The sequence below is a fragment of the Elephantulus edwardii genome, unplaced genomic scaffold (genome assembly GCF_000299155.1).
Source record: "Elephantulus edwardii isolate Elephantulus edwardi_28Jun2011 unplaced genomic scaffold, EleEdw1.0 scaffold00126, whole genome shotgun sequence".
Taxonomy (NCBI): Eukaryota; Metazoa; Chordata; class Mammalia; order Macroscelidea; family Macroscelididae; genus Elephantulus; species Elephantulus edwardii.
In genome coordinates, this window is record NW_006399876.1 from 3,284,848 (window position 1) to 3,302,844 (window position 17,997).

Here is a 17,997-nt window from a genome sequence, read left to right on the forward strand (position 1 = left end):
CCACAGCAGTCAGGAGCTCAGGGTCCGGAGCAGGGGCTCACCTTGTGCCTGGCCCCTGGGCTGCACAGGAAGGGCGTGAGGTGGGCCGTGGCTGTCCTCCTCAGGGTGTGGAGAATTCCATCTTGTTCGAACTGCTCGATGTCCTTCACGGGGTCCCAGGGGCTGTGGCTGGAAGGTCACAGGGTGGGGGTCAGCAGAGGGGCAGCTGTCAGGGTGAGGGGCCCTCTCTAGGCCCTCAGCCTTCCAGCAGCGGTTGGCACCCAGGGTAGGGGCAGGGCAGGATGCTCTTTGAGACGTTAAGGGCATATCCTCAAAGTGAGGATCCTCTCAATGCCCTCCAGTCCTCACCCAGGGTGGGGGCAGTAGGAGGGAGGGGGGGAGTTAGGGTGTCTCCTGGAAGAAGACCTCATCCCAGGGTCCCCCAGGGCCAGCCCAGCACCCACTCCTCATGTCGGTAGCGCCATTCCTGGGTGGCAGGGTCCAGCCGGAACAGCCTCGGGGTCCAGGGCGTGAGGGTCTGCTGGCGCTCCAGGGCCCGGCCCCGCTGAGCCTCTTCCAGGATGAACTTCTCCTGCGTGGCCTTGTGCTGGTCTCCCTCACCGATGGCCCTGCTGACGTGCAGCCAGAGTCTGTGGAGAGCACTGAGCTGAGTGAGGGGCTGTCATGCCGGGGGGCTTGGAACCACCACCCGTCGTCCCCCCTGGATGGCCTGAGGGGCTCAGTGCCTTGGGGCAGGAGCTCACTCCCCCATGGCACTGTCACAGATGGCTCTTCCCTACTGGTGTCAGCCGTCCACTGACCTCTCAAGTCCGCTCTTCTCCAGCCCCCCTCGCCCTCTGGCTGCCTCCAGCTCTGGCAGACTCCTCCTTGGCCCCAGGGCACAGCTGAGGCCCATCCCTTCTAGGTTCACCCTGGGCCCCGCTGAGCCACCAGCAGGGATGGGCCCTGAGGTGTCCTCCTCCTCCTCACCGCTCGGACTCCAGCTCAGTCTGCTCCTCCAAGGGAACCACGTGTCGCTTCAGCCTCTGGGCGCGCACCTCCCCCGATGGGTTCCAGAAGAGCTCTGCACTCCCAAACCCCTCTTCCTTGATGAAGACTTCTCGGTCCTGCCAGGAGACCCAGGGCTCAGGGTGCCAAGCGGATTGGAGGGGCTGGCCAGAAGCCACAGCAAACCAGGTGACGTCACATGCACCTGCCTGGGGCCTGACCCAGCATCCAGAGAGCCCCCACCATTCCTGGGGGGCCTGACCCAGCAAACAGAGAGCCCCCACCATTCCTGGGGGCCTGACCCAGCAAACAGAGAGCCCCATGTCTCCCAGCTTACCCAGTGCCCGGAGAGCCTGGCCAGCACGTCCTCCCCGGCGGTGATCCTCCCCGAGATCTGGTTGATGCTCGTACTGCCCCCGAAGAAAGGCTGCAAGGGCGCCAGGTCAGGGCTGCGGCCTCTCCTTCCACATCTCGCCTGCTCCTTGACCCTGGGGACTCCCCTTGATTCCCTGTCCCATGTCCTCTCCTGATGTTCCCATGTCCTCTCTTGATGTCCCCATGTCCTCTCCTCGGGCCCCATGTCTTCTCCTGATGTCACATGTCCTCTCCTCGGTCCCTGTGTCCTCTCCTCAGGCCTCATGCTATCACCTTGCATGCTGTACCCTCTCCTGTGTCCACTGTGCTCTCCTAGTGTCCCTGAGTGTCCTTACGTCTTCACACCCTTTCCTTGAGCCCATGACCCCTCCTAGTGTCCCCTCCCCCCTCCTTGGTCACTGTGTACTCGGCTCTGTCCCTGTGTCCTCTCTGTGGTACCTGAGCCTTCTATGTCCTCTCAGTCTCTGCATCTCTCCTTGAGCCCCACACCCTCTCCTACTGTCCCCCCTTTATGTCTGCCCCTTGTGTCCCAGTGCACCCTCTCATAGAGGCCCATGCCCTCCCAAGAGCTGGCAGAGACAGGAGGCCCAAGCTTGTGGGGGACAGGCCAGTGTGGGAAACAGGCCAGTGTGGGAGACAGGCCAGTGTGGAAGGCAGGTCAGTGTGGAGGGCAGGTCGGTGTGGGGGACAGGTGAGTGTGGGGGGCAGGTCAGTGTGGAGGGCCTTCCCTGGGCCCCACCCAGAGCTGGATGTGATGCCTTGCTCCCTGAGGGATGGAGGCAGGTCCTCCTCCCCACTGGCCACCCTGACAGCCTGCCCCCGCCCTGGACCCCACGTGCGCTATGGAGGCCAAGGGTCGCACCTTTGTGGGTACATGCTTTGGGGTGATCTGGGGGCCTGGGCACACAGTGCCCCTGAGGTTTCCACCCCTCACTCCACCACCCCCTCTGGTGGTCCCTCTACCTTGAGCTTGAACTCCAGCTCAGCTTGGAGGTGGTTCTTCTCACACTCGACGGTCACTTTGCCACCCAGCTCCATGGTCATGGTGCCATAGAGAATTCCTGAAACACCACCAGGGTGGGGGTCATGGGGTCAGCCAGACCTAGGGGCACTGACCACTGTTTGAGGCCCCTGTGGGTAAGTGGGACCGGCAGCTGTGTCCTCCCCAGGGCCTTGTTAACGCCAATGCTCGGGAAACCACCCACCCTTGGTAAGGTCAGGTCCACCAGCACCCCTGCCCAGGTTCACAGGAGCCCTCTGTCCTGTGGACACATATCATATCTGTCACTCATGATGACTTGGGGTCCCCGGTGCCAGGGTCAGCTCCCAAGCCTGGTGCCCACCTGCTCCCTGCCAGATCCCCAAGGCGGTCGCCATCAGTGGACGGACAGAGACACACACTGTGACAAACAGTACAATGTATACAACCTGGTCATAAAGAGCAACCAAGTTGTGACCCACTCGAGCCACTGGGTGTCCAGCCCTGCAGAGGAGCTGGCCTGGCAGCTTTAGGACAGAAACCACGGCCAGCGTCACAGCGCACACTGCATCCCGCGGTGGGGGCCGGCTGGGATGTGGGTCACGTGGGAGAGACCAGCGGCCGTGACGCTTTCAGGGAGAACCGGGCTGACCAGTGTGGGGAAGGAGGACTTGGAGGGAGGATGAGTGAAATGTTCCCGTTCTTTCCTTCCACCCGCTGAGACGGGAAGGGGACTGTTACAGTGTGGGCACTGTGGTCCATGTCACAAACATCAGGTGTCAAATGTGATAACACGCTTGTTGCTAGGTGCTGTTGAATCACGTATGACTCACAGCGACATGGACAATGGATCTGAACCTGTCCTGCGCCGTCCTCATCATCTCTGACACATTTGAGCCCATTGCTGTGGTCACTGTGTCAGTCCATCTAGTGAAGAGTTTTCCCGTCTTTTGTTGAACCCTCCACCTTTCCAAGCATGATGCCCCTCTCTAAGGAATAGCGTCTCCTAGCAACGTACCCAAAGTATGTGGGACAAGGCTTCATCATCCTTGCCTCCAAGAGCACTCTGGCTGCACCTGCTCCAAGACATATCTGTTTGTCCTTTTGGCCGTCCGTGGGATAGTCAGTGCTCTTCTCCAACACCAGCTTAAAGGCATCAATTCTTTTGTCATCCTTATTCATTGTCCAGCTCTCAGATGCATAGCAAGGGACTAAAAAGTCCATGGCTGAACCAAGCACACCTTAGTCCTCAAATTGCTATCACTGCTCCTCAATAATTTGGAGAGGTCCCTGACCGCACACTTTGCAAGTGCAATCTGTCTCCTGATCTCCTGACTGAGGATTGTGGATCCAAGTTAGATGGAGTCATTGTTAACTGCAATCCTTTCTCCGTCTGCCATGATGTTTCTCACCAGTCTAGTGGGGTGAATTTTTGTCTTCTTGGTGTTGAGATACAATCCATATCATTTATGGGTTTTCCCTAATAATATATAATGTGCATCAGCTCACAATAAAAACTTTTACAAAATCAATGACATGAAAGTCACCATTTTGGATCTGGGCCCCAGGTGGACCCACAAAGTACTGTATTCTTCCCACAGACCTATTTTATATATTCTTTTTATTATTTGTGTGTGAGTATTGTCAAATCAGATTTGACTGGTACAGGAGGAGATTGTTCCTCCTTCTCCAGCAAAGCATCTGGTGGATTTGAACCACTAACCTCTCAGATTGCAGTGCAGCTTCTTGCCACTAGGCCACCAGAGCTCACTCTATTTTATCTTAAAACAGAAAAGCTTCCCGTGATCATGCCACTGGAAAGTTCTGGACGCAGTGACTGCACTTCTGGGAAGGAGCACATCTGGTCTCCAGATTGCAGTCTTGGAATCTGGGCTCTGAGGGGAAGGAGGTGGGGCTCCCTGGAGAAAGGGTGACGCCAGGTCTGGAGCCAGGAGTGTCCGGGGGCACTGCCAGCACGCCAGGAAGAAGAGCGCAAGCAGAGTTAGGAAGAGGGGCTCTGACTCAGTGAGCCCATGGACAACAGAAGGAAAGCTGCCCCACGCCACCCCATCCCCACAATCCCTGCTGTCCCGTGCCAGCCCCCTGCTGCCAGCATGGCTGCCACCGTGCCAGTCCAGCTCCCTGACACGCTTCCTCCTTTCTGCTGACCCTCCTGATAACAGGCCCAAAGGATGTGACATCAAGTCTCAACATCCCTGTGTCTGAGGAGAGCTTTCGAGTTACTGTGGTCTCAGGCTGAGCCCGTGGGGTCAGAACAGAGCTGTGACCCTGAGGATCCCAATGCCTCGGGGTAAGAAGGGTATCAAGCCTTTCTTCTGAAGTGTCTCGAGGTGGACCTGGACCCTCAAAGCTTGCTTGGTTTCACACTCAACACTTGTAGCACCAGCAGTCATGAAATCAAAAGTTGAACTGCATTGGGAAAGACTGCTGTCAGGGACCTCTCCAGAGTACTGAAGAGCAACGGTGTCAGTCTGGAGACTAAGGTGTGCCTGATCCAGGCCATGATCTTTGCAATTACTTGCTATGCATCTGAGAGCTAGACAATAACTTAGGATAATAAAAGAAGGATCAATGCCTTTTGGCTGTGGTGCTGGAGAGGAGTATTGAACAGTTGTGGACTGGCAGGAGAGCCATCAGGTCTGTCCTGGAGACGGTGAAGCCAATCTGCTCCCTGGAGCCAAGGATTTTGAAGCTCTGTCTCATATTCTTTGGGCCAGAGGGGCCAGTCCTTGGAGAAGGACATCATGCTTGGAAGGGTGGAGGCACAGTCTGCACAGGAAAGGAGGGCGCAGGATGAGATGGATTGGCTCAGTGACTGGAGCAATGAGATTAGGTCTGTTGGAGATGATGAGATTGGCTCAGGACAGGGCAGGTCCAGAGCTAACGTATACAGGGTCACTGTGAGCTGCAGGCAACTCCATGGCCCGTTTCAGGAACTAGGTAGACCTGAGCCTCCGAAGTGTTGGTTAGCAGCTGTGAGAGTTGACCGTTTGCACCACCTGTTAGGTTTGTTCTTGCTCTGCCCCCTAGGAGCAAAGGGAAGGTGACATCAGGGGACCCATGGGCCGACTTGAAGAGGCCCTCTTACTGGCCAAAGATGGGCCCACTGAGGCATCAATGGACACAGTGTCCTGAAACCAGCATACACGTTTATGCCAACTCAGTAACCACTACCTCTGGCAGACACCAGGGGAAGTTCAGAAACATGACAAAGTGGGCCTTGATCCTCAATGCCCTGAACATCTCGGGAAACTAGAGTGGACGAGATCTTCCTGTCGGTGGAGTGAAGCTTGGACGACAGAACATCACCACATGCCGATGAAGTCAGCTGAGGAGTGCCGACGTCCCTCACATCACGACACAGTGGACAGGACACATCGTGCGATGGAGCCAGCAGTCCTGTTGAAGATGCTGTGCCTGAACCCAGTCAAAGCTCTGCTGGGTCAAGTCAGTGTCTCAGGTCCAGGGAGCACGCAGGGCAGAGGAACTTGTCTGAACCCAGAGAGGCCTCTGCTGGGCCAAGCCAACATCTTAGGCCCAGGGAGCACCGGGGACAGAGGAACGTGTCTGAACCCAGTCAAGGCTCTGCTAGGTCAAGTCAACATCTTAGGTCCAGGAAGCACCTGGGGCAGAGGAACATGCTCAACTTCCCACAGGCACCAGGGACCCACCTAGAAGATTCTTTTAGGTGAGATGACAATCATGATTATGAAGGGATGACAATAGACAACTATCTTCTCTCAGAGTATTTCAAAGGCAAGAAGTGCCCTTGTGGCCGAGAAGGGCAGTTGGAAGAGGCCTGTAGCAGGTGAGGCCCCTTGTCCTCAGGCTGGAAGGACCCCGTTAGGAAGAGCTCATCACCCTGGAGCCCTGTGTGGACGCTGAGGTCTGCCTCTCCCTTCTGCAGCCTGTGGCCGAGCCTCACTCCCCGTCTGGTAACACACTGAATAAGGTCCTTAAGATCTCGTTTCAAAGGCGGCCTTTCAGGGAACAGCAAGAAAAACCTCTAACTGTTCTAAACTTAGAGTTACTGCTAGGGTTGCACTGAACCACAGATTTTGCTATTTGTTTTATTCTCTTTCCATTATGTACTGAATCAAAGTGTTTTCCTCGGAGACAGTTCGGACCATGAAGGCCAGCACGTGGTTACACATGACGCCAAGGCCTAAGAACTCAGACTGCCGGGCAGCCGGTGTGCCCCAGGCCTTCCCTCTTATCAGCCACCTTTAACGCGCCTAGGGGCTTGGGTGAGCTGTGTGAGTGACCCCTGTGCGACCTCCGAGAGGGCGGTCATCGTGAAAGGCCACACTCCATGATGACCAAGCACCTAGCAGGACAGACACCATTTTGAAAGCCTTGGCATGCCCCGTGACGACTGGACAGCTGACCTGAAGATGCCATCCCGGAGGTCAGGTACTCATGCCGACGGATTTGCAGATTCTCCGTTTCTAAGGACAATCTCGCCTTTCCCTCCTGAAAGTGCCGGGGAGCCTGAAGCTCTAGGGGGGCCCCCAGAGGGACGGCTGTGGACCCACGGCCAGGCCTCTCTGCTGGGTCAGTCCACCAGGTCCTCTGAGGGAGAAAGATGGGCAGTCCCCTCCAGTGGGATCTGTAGCCTCCAAAACCCTCCCGGGGGTCACTTATGGGGGTTCTGACTCCACAACAATTACTCTGACCTCTGACTTCCCAAATAACCTGGCCCACAAATATCAGAACCTTCCCCTGTGGAGACAGCTTTGGGAAGTTCATGTCAGATTCCGGCTAAAGTCAGGCAGAAAGAAGGAGAGGTTGGGGAGAAGGAGAATTAGGGACAGAATCAGGACAGAACCAGATGAAGCCCACACTGGGAGCCAGCAAGGAGTGGGGGTCAAGCAAAGTGACCAGTGTTGGGCTCTACCCAACCTGAACCGAGGGCACTGGGCCTCGGGGCCTCATGATTTTGACATGCCCAATAGAGGCTTGACTGGTTTCAGGCCCAAGAGTGACACCAAGAACAGGGGACCACAACGGTCCACCACAACACCCACTGACCACACATCATCCACTGACCACACATCATCCACTGACCACACATCATCCACTGACCGCACATCATCCACTGACCGCACATCATCCACTGACCACACATTATCCAGTGACCACACATCATGCACTGACCACACATCATGCACTGACCACACATCATGCACTGACCACCCACCACATCGTCCATTGGCTCAGCCTCAAGCCCAGCAGCACGTCACACTGGAGAGCCAGCCAGCTTTACTAAGCCATGCTGGCTAGCGAAGCATCTTTCTCCACCCTCAGCTCTGCAGAAATGGCCCATCTCACCCTGTGAGACGCATTTTTTCTAATAAAAATATCTTTTCTTTCATCTCCATCCTGTCTCCTTGCCTTTCCTCTCAACCACGTGCTCTAACAAAAGCTCGGCCCACACCGGGCTCTTTCCAGGAGGACACAGCCAGGAGACCCACCCATGGTCTCTCTTCTCTTCTCTCCCGCTGGTTCAATTCTTTCTCGAGGAAAGGGAGGTCAAACCAGGGCATTCACTGCACGTCACAACACTCCTTCTCCTGTAAGTGCACACACACAATAAAGCTGCTGCTTTCCCCACTCAAACCCTCTCTCTAGAATGGTTTCTCCAGTACCAAGATGAGCGCCATACAATGAAGCACACAGACAATACGGCATGGTGTCTCCAGCTAACTTTCAGATTAGGGAGCGGGGTATTAGGCTCACTGCTGTCAAGTTGGAACCGACTCACAGCTTCCCTGTAGAGGGTTTTCTGAGGCTGTAACGTGCAGGGGTAGAGATTGCCCACCTTTCTCCTGACGATTTGCTGGTGGATTTGAACAACCACAGGGACACTATCTTCGGGTTAGCAGTGCAAACCCCTACGGACCACGTCACCAGAGCTTCCGTACAGGCTACAGGAGAAACTAACGTGTGGGCTCCTCACGTGGGAGGTGCTTGGGACTCGTCATGTGGGAGGTGCTTGGGACTCGTCACGTGGGAGGTGCATGGGGCTCCTCACGTGGGAGGTGCATGGGGCTCCTCATGTGGGAGGTGCATGGGACTCGCCACGTGGGAGGTGCATGGGACTCGTCTGTGTGGGAGGTGCATGGGACTCGTCGTGTGGGAGGTGCTTGGGCCTCGTCACGTGGGAGGTGCATGGGACTCGTCATGTGGGAGGTGCATGGGGCTCCTCACGTGGGAGGTGCATGGGGCTTGTCATGTGGGAGGTGCATGGGGCTCTCCACGTGGGAGGTGCATGGGGCTCGCTGAGTGACCCTGCACATTCATGTGCTTGAAATGATCCACAGTGAAAAAGTCCGAACTCTATATGATGGTTCACCAGATGCACAGATGAGCGAACAAGAGGATAAGGGCATAACTGCTACCCAAACGATGTATGCATATCCACGTTTATCACAGCTTTGTTCACAATAGCAAAGACTGGAAACAACCTAAGTGCTCATCAACAAACAAAAGGATAGAGAAGCTGTGGTATATTCACACCATGGAATACTATGCTGCATTGGAAAACAAGGAACTCATGAAATATACAAAATGAGTGACCCTGGAGGACATTATGCTGAGTGAAATATCTCAGTCACAAAAGGACAAATACTGCAGTGTCACTGTTGTAAAACGGGACTGACATTGGGGTTGGGAGGAGACTGAGAAAGATGGGATAAATTATGTATACTGCATTGAAACAGATGAGGGAGAGAACTGTTTAAAAGGGATATGTGACTAGGTATTTTTGTCATGACAGGAGTCCAGAATGAAGGCAGCACGGTGGAGTGGACCTAGGGGGGAGGAATTGTAAAACAATGAAAGAATTTTTTTTAACTTTTCCAAGAAGGGAGTGTACTGGGGAGAACAGGTAAGAAGGGAGAAAAGTGCAACATTTAATGCATGGAAATCCAAAGTCTCTGTAAACTTTCATTAAAATTATTATTGTTTTTTTTAAAAAAAAGGATAAGGGCAACTTCAGGGAAGAAAAAGCGAAAGAAGGGAAGGTGGAAGAAAAGAGGAAGTAGAGAGAGCTGCAGACCGGAGAGGAGGCTGGCTGGCCTGAGACCTTACTCGCTGAGGTTCCCATAGTGATGGGAGGCCAAACCTTGGGCCAAAGTCACAGCTTTGAGGTCTGTCACATGGCTGCCCCCTCAGTGAAAGGGAGAGTGGCTGAATGTCCATTTGTCCTAACAGGAAAGCTGAGGAAATGGCTGTGTTGGTCTGGAACTAAGAATATCAACAAAAGAAAAGCTCTAAGCACAGGGCTCCTATCAGGGAAGCGTGGATTCAAATTCACCCTCCCTGAGTGGTCCACAGCAGGAAAGACCCAAACATTGTAAGCATCCCTTCCCATTCTGAGCATCTGCTGCAAGAACCAGCAAATCAGAAGACTAGAATTACTGGTTGAGCACATAGACTCAAGTTGCTTAGATGTCTAAAGTGATTTAAGAGGACCTGTCAACAGGAAACACACATCAAAGGCAGATATGATTTAGAACGAAGAACTTCTGAGGAGGAAGGAAGAATCCAACAAGATTGAAATCTTAGTGAATAAAAGTTAAACCATAGGTAAACGTGAACTGCAGACAGACTGATAGAACTGTTGTTGTTGTTAGGTGCAGTAGAGTCACCTGCAACTCATAGCGACCCTAGGTACAACAGCCCTAAAACCTGCTCTATCCTGTGCCAATCTTACTGTCTCCAACACACCTACCTCCATTATTCCAGTCACTGAATCAAACCATCTCATAGAGCATCTTCCTCTCCTGCACTGTCCCTCCACCCTCCCAAGCATGATGTCCTTCTCTAAGGACTGGATCCTCCTTGTAACATGTCTAAAGTATGTCAGATGAAGCTTCAGAATCCTTGCTTCCAAGAAGTAGCCTGATTTCACCTTCTCTAGGATGAATCTATTTGTTCTCCTAGCAGTCCATGGTATATTCAATACTCATCTCCAGCACTACAGCTCAAAGGCATAAATTCTTCTTCTATCATCCCTAGTCATTGTCCAGCTTTCTGATACATAGTAAGTAATTGCAAAGACTATGGCCTGAATCAGGTCACCTTAGTCTCCAGACTGACATCATTGCTCTTCAGTACTTTGGAGAGGTCTCTGACAGCTGCCTTTCAGAATGCAATTCATATTTTAATTTCCTGGCTGTGTTGATTGTATAGAAATCAAAAAGAGAAAAGAAATTAATGAGATGGTTTAACCTAAGTCTTCATACACGAAGAGAGTAAAGTAGAAAAGAAAGAAAAGATAAAAATTAATGTCTGATGAGGTTCTGCTCTGAAACTTGTTCTAGGACAGAGAAAAGCTAAAGCCAAAGGAAAAATATTGAAGTAAGAGAGCTGAATGGAAAATTTCAGCACATGTCGGAGGACAAGGCAAGGTGTTGTGATGAAATGTGCAAAGACCTGGAGTTAGAAACCAAAAGAGAAGCACATGCAAGGACTGCTTGAGCTGGAAGAACTGAAGAAAAACAAAATTCAAGCCCCAAACCTCAAAACTGAAGGATTCTACTAGTAAAATATTACTGACATAAAAAGGATCAACCCCCCCGCCAAAAAAAAAAAAAAGACTAAAAAGTCATTATACCAAAAAGAGTTGGTCAACATATTTGGAAGAAACCAAGGTAATAATTAAAGACTGTTTCAAGGATCGAAAGATGGCAGCTTGAGCAGTGAGGGTTCCATGAACCTGCGCACAAATGTTAACTGACCCACGGCTTTTGTCTGAAAAATTCCCTGGACCATGGCTGCAAGTGAATAGGTTGTAAAAAGAATCCTCTGGCCCGTAACCGCCACAAATCCCGAATTATACCAAACATTCAGAGAATATTTATCACCAATTCTACACAAATTATTTTAAAAAAAATAGAAAAAGAAGGTACACTCCCAGAGACATTCTATGAAGCAAATACAACCCTAATGCCAAAACCAGGTAAAGAAATTGCAAAAAATGAAAACTACAGATAAATTATCTCCCATGAACATTAATGCAAAAATTCCTAACAAAATCCTAGCCAATAGAATCTAAAAGCACAACAAAAATATAATTCATCTTGGCAAGTGGGATTCAAAACAGGTATGCAAGGATGGTTCAACATAAGAAAAAAAATCAATGTCATTCACTACAGTAATAAAGGAAGTAACAAGAACCATATGATCCTAGCAATTGATGCAGAAAAGGCATTTGACAAAATCTAATACCTCTTCCTGATTAAGCCACTCAGCAAAATAGGAATAGAAGGGACTTTCTTCAATATGGTAAAAAGTTGTTGTTGTTAAGTGCTGTCGAGTCGCTTGCGACTCATAGCGACCCTATGTACAACAGCCCTAAACCCTGCTCTGTTCTGTGAAAATCTCATTGTCTCCGACACACTCATCCTGATTACCCCAGCCACTGAATCAATCCACCTCATAGAGGGCCTTCCCCTCCTGCGCCTGCCCTCCACCCTCCCAAGCACGATATCCTTCTCCAAGGACCGGTCTCTCCTTACAACATGACCAAAGTATGTCAGACGAAGCCTCAAAATCCTTGCCTCCAAGGAGCAGACTGGTTTAGCCCTCTCCAGGATGAATCTGTTTGTTTTCTTAGCAGTCCATGGTACCCTCGAAACTCTTCTCCAACACCAAAGCTCAAAGGCATCAATTCTCCTTCTATCCTCCCTGGTCATTGTCCAGCTCTCTGACGCAAAACAAGTGATTGCAAAGACCATGGCCTGTATCAGATGCACCTTAGTCTCCAGAGAGACACCATTGCTCTTCAGTACTTTAGAGAGGTCCCTAACAGCAGACTTTCCCATCGCAGTATGTCTTTTAATTTCCTGGCTGCTGGTGCCAAGAGTGTTGACTGTGGAGCCAAGTATATATGCAAAACCAAAACTCAACATAATTCTCAATGGAGAAAGACTAAAAGCATTTTCCTTTTGAATGGGAAGCAGACAAGGTGGCCCACTGTCACCACTTCTATTCAGTATTGTATTGGAAGTGCTTGCTAGGGCAATACGATAAGAGAAGGAAAGAAAAGGCACCCCGATTAGCAAAGATATATGGTTAAACTGTCACTATAAGCAGATTATTTCTTCTTTGGCTCTATACGTAGGAGCAATTAATATGCTTGGTACCAATAGTCAAGAAATGAGAAGACATATTGTACTGGGAAAATCTGCAGTTAGGGACCTCTTCAAAATATTAAGGAATAATGATGTCAGTTTGAGGAGCAAGTTGTGTCTAATTTAGGCCTTTTTTTGTCTTTCCAATTACTTACTATGCATCTGAGAGCTGGACAATGAATGAGGATGACAGAAAAAGAACTGATGCCTTTGAGCTGTGGTGCTGGAGAAGAGCACTGAACACCCCACAGACGGCTAAGAGAACAAACAGATATGTCTTGGAGAGGGTGTAGCCGGAGTGTTCTTTGGAGGCAAGAATGATGAGGCTTCACCTCACATAATTTGGGCATGTTGCTAGAAGGGGCTATTCCTTGGAAAGTGGAATGATACTGGGAAGGGTGGAAGGTTGACGCAGGAGAGGAAGACCATCAAACAGGTGACTGACATGAAGACTACTATGATGGACTCTTGTGCGTCAGGAAGTGTGAGGATGGCTCAGGGTAGAACAGGGTTCAGATCTTTTGTTCATAGGGTCACAATGAGTGGTATTCAACCCGCTGGTACCCAACAACAACAAATTTGCAGATAATATGATAGTGTATATGGAAAAGCACAAAGACTCAACAAAAATATTCTTAGAGCTAGTAGACCAATTTTGTAGGGTGGCAGGATATAAGATCAATATACAAGTCAGTGGGTTTTCTCAACAGTAACAAAGAGAACTCAGAGAAGGAAACCAAGAAAGCGATACCATTTACAATAGTCAACCACAAATCGAGATACTTGGGAATAAACCTAACTAGAGACACAAAAGACCTGCACAAATACAACTACAGAACATTTCTTCAAAACACAATAAAAGACCTAAATATAAATGGAAAATGTTCCCTGTTCATGGGATAGGAAAACTCAATATTGTGAAAATGACAATCCTACCCAAAACAATCTACATGTTCAATGCAATCCCAATTCAGATACCAAATTAATTTTTCAAGGGGCCTGAAAGGGAAATTGTCAAGATTATTTGGAGAGAAAAGGGACCCCTAATAAGCAAAGCATTTCTGAAAAAAATAAATGAAGTGGGAGGTGTAGCACTCCCTACCTCAAAACCTACTACACAGCAGTAGTAACCAAAGCAGCATGGTACTGATACAATGACAGGTACTTATTCCAATGGAACCAAATTGAGAACCCAGAAATAGACTCATCTATCTATGTTGTTGTTAAGTGCTGTCAAGTTGCAGGCAACTCATAGCGACCCTATGAAGGAGAGTCCTCGACGCTTGGGTGCCTTTCATCCTCTCTCCAGGTTCATAGGGTTTCTGAAGGGAAGCTATTATGGAAGTGGATGCCACTCCTCCTTCCAACATCTATCTATAGTCCACTGATATTCAGTAAGAAAAGAAAACCTACCAAATGGTGAAATGACAACCTCTTCAATAAAAATGATGCTGGCAAGAATGGACTGCTACCTGCAGAAAGCTGAATCAGGATCCACATCTCACACCATACACAAAAACCAACTCAAAGCCCAAAACCATAAGCTTCATAAGAGACAAACTGGAACCAAGCTTAGAAGGCCTAGGAGAGGATAAAATTGATGGATGGGGCTTTCTAAAGATTAAATCTCTGTGCTTACTGAAAAATTTTTCCAAGAGGGTGAAAAGAAAACCTACAGACTGGGAAAAAAAAACATTTGGCAACATTATCTCAGATAAGAATCTCATAATAAAAGTTTACAGAATACTCCCGGGCCTCTAGGAGAAAAAGACTGATAACCCAATTACAAAATGGGCAAAAGACATGGAAAGATTTTTCACCGAGGAAGACATTTGGATGTCCAACAGACACATGAAGAAATGCTCCACACCTCTGGTAATAAGAGAGATGCAAATCAAACCCACAATAATTGGACAAATCAGGAAGACAGAAGGTTTGATGCCTCCAAATTAGTGAAGAGTACTGTCTCTGTCATGGACTATAAAAAGAACAAACACATCTTTAATGAAGGACGGTCAACGTGCTCCTGATGGTACCTTTGTCGTCGTTGTTGTTGTTGTTAGGTGCCATCAGGTTGAGTACAACTCATTGTGACCCTGTGAACCACAAATCTGAACCTTCTCCTGTCCTGTGCCGTCCTCACAATCTCTGACACAATCAAACCTGTTGCTGCAGGTTTGATTGTGTTTGACACTGTTTCAATCCACCTGGTTGATGGTCTTCCTCTCCATGGAATAGCCTTTCCTAGCAACTTGTCCATAGTATGTGAAACAAAGCTTTATCATCTTTGTCTCCAAGGAGCACCCTGGCTGCACTTTCTCTACAGTATATGCTCTTTTGGCAGTTCTTGGGATATTCAGTCCCCTTCTCCAACACCACAGCTCAAAGGTAGCAATTCTTTTGACATTAAAATGACATATTTTGTGCAATATAATAGAGGAGCTCTGGTGGCGCAGTGTACAACATATCAGGTCAGCAGTTCAAATCCACCATCTGCTCCAATGGAGGAAGATGAGGCTGTCTCCCCCCATAAAGACTTACAACATTGGAACCTGATGGGGGGGGGTGTCATCATGAGTAAGAAGTGATTTGATGGCAAGGGGCTTAGTTTTGGTTTCTAAATAGATTTTACTAGAATCTCATCAGTAGAGAATAATACTAACACTCTTAATTATCTTCTCCAGGCTTGAACAAACTCATGAAATTTCAGATTAAAAAATTTTAAAAGGAGAGAGAGAGAGAGAGAGAGAGAGATCCAACCTATAATACACAAGACTGAAGCTGCAGAACAACAGCTGTAAGATGCCCAGAGCGGCTCTGAGAAAAGCAGGCAGACAACTTCTCACTTGTCACAAAAGCCGCCAGCAGGCGATGATAAAAGGTTGTTAACAAAGGAAGAATAGATGTCAGTCTTCCCAGAATTTCACGCCCAGGTAACACACCACTGAAGAGCAGGTGAGTGAAATAAAGCTCCCCAAGCACACCCAAACCAGCAGAGTCTGGGCCCAGGAACCTCTCCGACGGTTGGGGCTTGGGCTCGGTTCCAGGTCAGTCAGTCCAGCCCAGACTCTCACCTTTGCAGTGCGCGTACGGCATGGTGATGGTGTACTTCTCCTCTCTGTTCAGAAAGGTGAGCGTGGCTTGGCCCTCCAGCAGTGCTGACAGTGAGTTCCCTGCAGAAGATGGGAGCAGAGGGACAGTGAGTGGACAATGGCCCTCAGGACCTGGGCCACACTTCACAAACATCAGCTCTGAGCTCCCCTTCAGAAAGTCTAGAGGGGCCAGCACCCCAGCTGTGTGGCTGTGGGTGCATCTCCTGGCTTCGTCCTGCCCAGTTCTCATGGCCATCTGTCCTGAGGGATTGTTTAACTTGCGGTGTATTCACATTTTACTTCAATGAATAAATCGAAGTTTCTCTGAGTGGAGGATGGTGTCCTTAAGGGACTTTTCAAACTAACTTGACCTCCTGCTTTAATTTTAATTTTTTACACACTCCTATCTATAAGTGCATATCTGTTGAAAGGTCATTGTTTCAAACCCACCAACTGCTTTACAGACGAAAATATGTTGGTCTTCTCTAAAGATTACAGCTATAGACCCCCCCCTTTGGGGAAGTTCTTCCCTGTCCTGTGAGTTGTAATAGACTCTGCCCGACCCCAGGCTCTGTATGGGCCCTGGTTCTGCCCAACCCCAGGTTATGAGCACTCCCACCATCTGCTTGTTCCGTGGCCCCTCCCAGTCCCTCACCATAGAACTTGGACTTGGCCGTGATACTGCCACTGATACAGAAGCCGTCCTTGCGGTTGCTGATGTGGAAGGCGGACACGGGTGGGTGGTGGGAAACCTGGTAGGGTGCAGAGGGTGACCGCCGAGGTGAGAGCCCAGCCTTCCTGCCCTCCGGCCCCATTCAGGCCCAGAGCTTGCTCACTGAGCGCAGGGACCACACCTGAGCGCTGGCACCTGGAGCAGCCACGATTCCCACTCCACCTCAGGGTGCACTCAGGACACGGGGTGCACTGCCCTCTTCCTCCAAGGATCCCCCAAGGGCAGCAGACAGAGAGCACGCTCAGTGGCTAGCAAAGGCTGAAGGTTCACGTCTACCCTCAGGCACCTTGGCAGAAAGGCGTGGCAACCTGCCCTTGGGAACCCCGTGAAGTGAGGCCACAGTTGACCACACGTGGGCTCCAGGTGGTGGCTCAGACTGGATAGCGGCATCCTGTCCCACCCTCCCTATGGACGCCCTCTCTGTCATCACAGCCCTGTGTCCTGTGAGTGTCCCCTGTGGGCAGCAGTGCCGGGGGTGGGGTCTCACCTGCTCGGCGATGTAGAAGGTGTGGCTGTCTGTCTGGGGGTGGAACCAGCGGCAGCGGAAGGTCTCCCCGAGCACGGGGTTGTAGGGCTTCTTGATCCCCTGCGGACAAGAGACAGAGAGTCCATGAGCTGACCGGTCAGCAGGGTGGGTTAGGACAGGGCTGGGCATCTGACACCACCACCTGCTTTTCAAAACATATGTAAACTCCTTTTTTTCTTTAAGTTGTGATTTTAATGAAAGTACAGAAAAGCTGGATTTTAAGTCATTCATTGTTCCTCCCTCTCCCAGTTTACTTTCTTTTTAAAAACATTCATTAATTGTTGCACAATTTCCTCCCTCCTCCTCTCCTCCCTCTCCAGCCCCTTTGCTATGCACCTCTTATTCCAGACTGTTATCACACATAATGTCTAAATATCTCTCTTTTAAACAGTTCTCTCCCTTGTCTGTTCCAATGCAGTGTTTCGTATCTATCTACCTTCCTGGTCTCCTCCAAACTCCCCAGCTTTCCGTTCTATAACAGTGGCGTTACGCAGTATTTGTCCTTTTTTTAACTCAGTATAATGTCCTCCAGGCTTCCCTATGTTGTGTAATGTTCTATGAGTTCCTTGTTTTTTCAGTGCTGTGTAGTATTCCATTATGTGAACATACCATGGTTTTTCTATCCACTCATTTGTTAATGGGCACTTGGGTTGCTCCCATCTCTTTGCTAGTGTGGATGAAGCAGCAGGAAACATGGGTGTGCATACATCTGTTTGGGTCATGGCTCTGTTTTCTTTAGGATATATTCCTGGCAGTGCAATTGTGGGGCCAAGTGGTATTTCTATTTCCAACTTTTTAAGAAAGTGCCAGACCGACCACCTTCCATACTGGTTTACCAGTTTACACTCCCCCTAGTGGTGAATAAGGGTTCCAATTTCTCCACAACCTCACCAGCATTTGCTGTTTGCGGCTCTGTTGAACTTTGCTATTGTTGCTAGGGTGAGATGATATCTCATCGTTGTTTTTATTTGCATCAATTGCATTTGGAAAGTCAGCTGTGAGTGACCTTTCAAGAGTACTGAGGAACAACGACATCAGGCTGGAGACTAAGGTGCGCCTGATCCAGGCTATAGCCTTCACAATTACGCGCTATGCATCAGAGAGTTGGACAGTGAATAGGGATGATAGAAAGAGAATTGATGCCT

General features: G+C 49.8%; 1 protein-coding gene across 2 annotated transcripts in view; it reads right to left on the reverse strand.

The window, feature by feature from the left end:
- The window catches only part of OSBPL5 (oxysterol binding protein-like 5), a 52,892-nt gene that overhangs the window by 15,936 nt on the left and 18,959 nt on the right, over positions 1-17,997 (reverse strand). For both annotated transcript variants that reach the window (XM_006893218.1, XM_006893217.1), the window contains 8 exons: positions 16,814-16,912; positions 16,249-16,345; positions 15,576-15,674; positions 2,326-2,423; positions 1,325-1,414; positions 970-1,106; positions 444-629; positions 42-168 (listed from right to left, as the gene is read on the reverse strand). In XM_006893218.1, the coding sequence (XP_006893280.1) occupies positions 42-168; positions 444-629; positions 970-1,106; positions 1,325-1,414; positions 2,326-2,423; positions 15,576-15,674; positions 16,249-16,345; positions 16,814-16,912 (933 nt within the window). The remainder of the gene's footprint in view (positions 1-41; positions 169-443; positions 630-969; positions 1,107-1,324; positions 1,415-2,325; positions 2,424-15,575; positions 15,675-16,248; positions 16,346-16,813; positions 16,913-17,997) is intronic.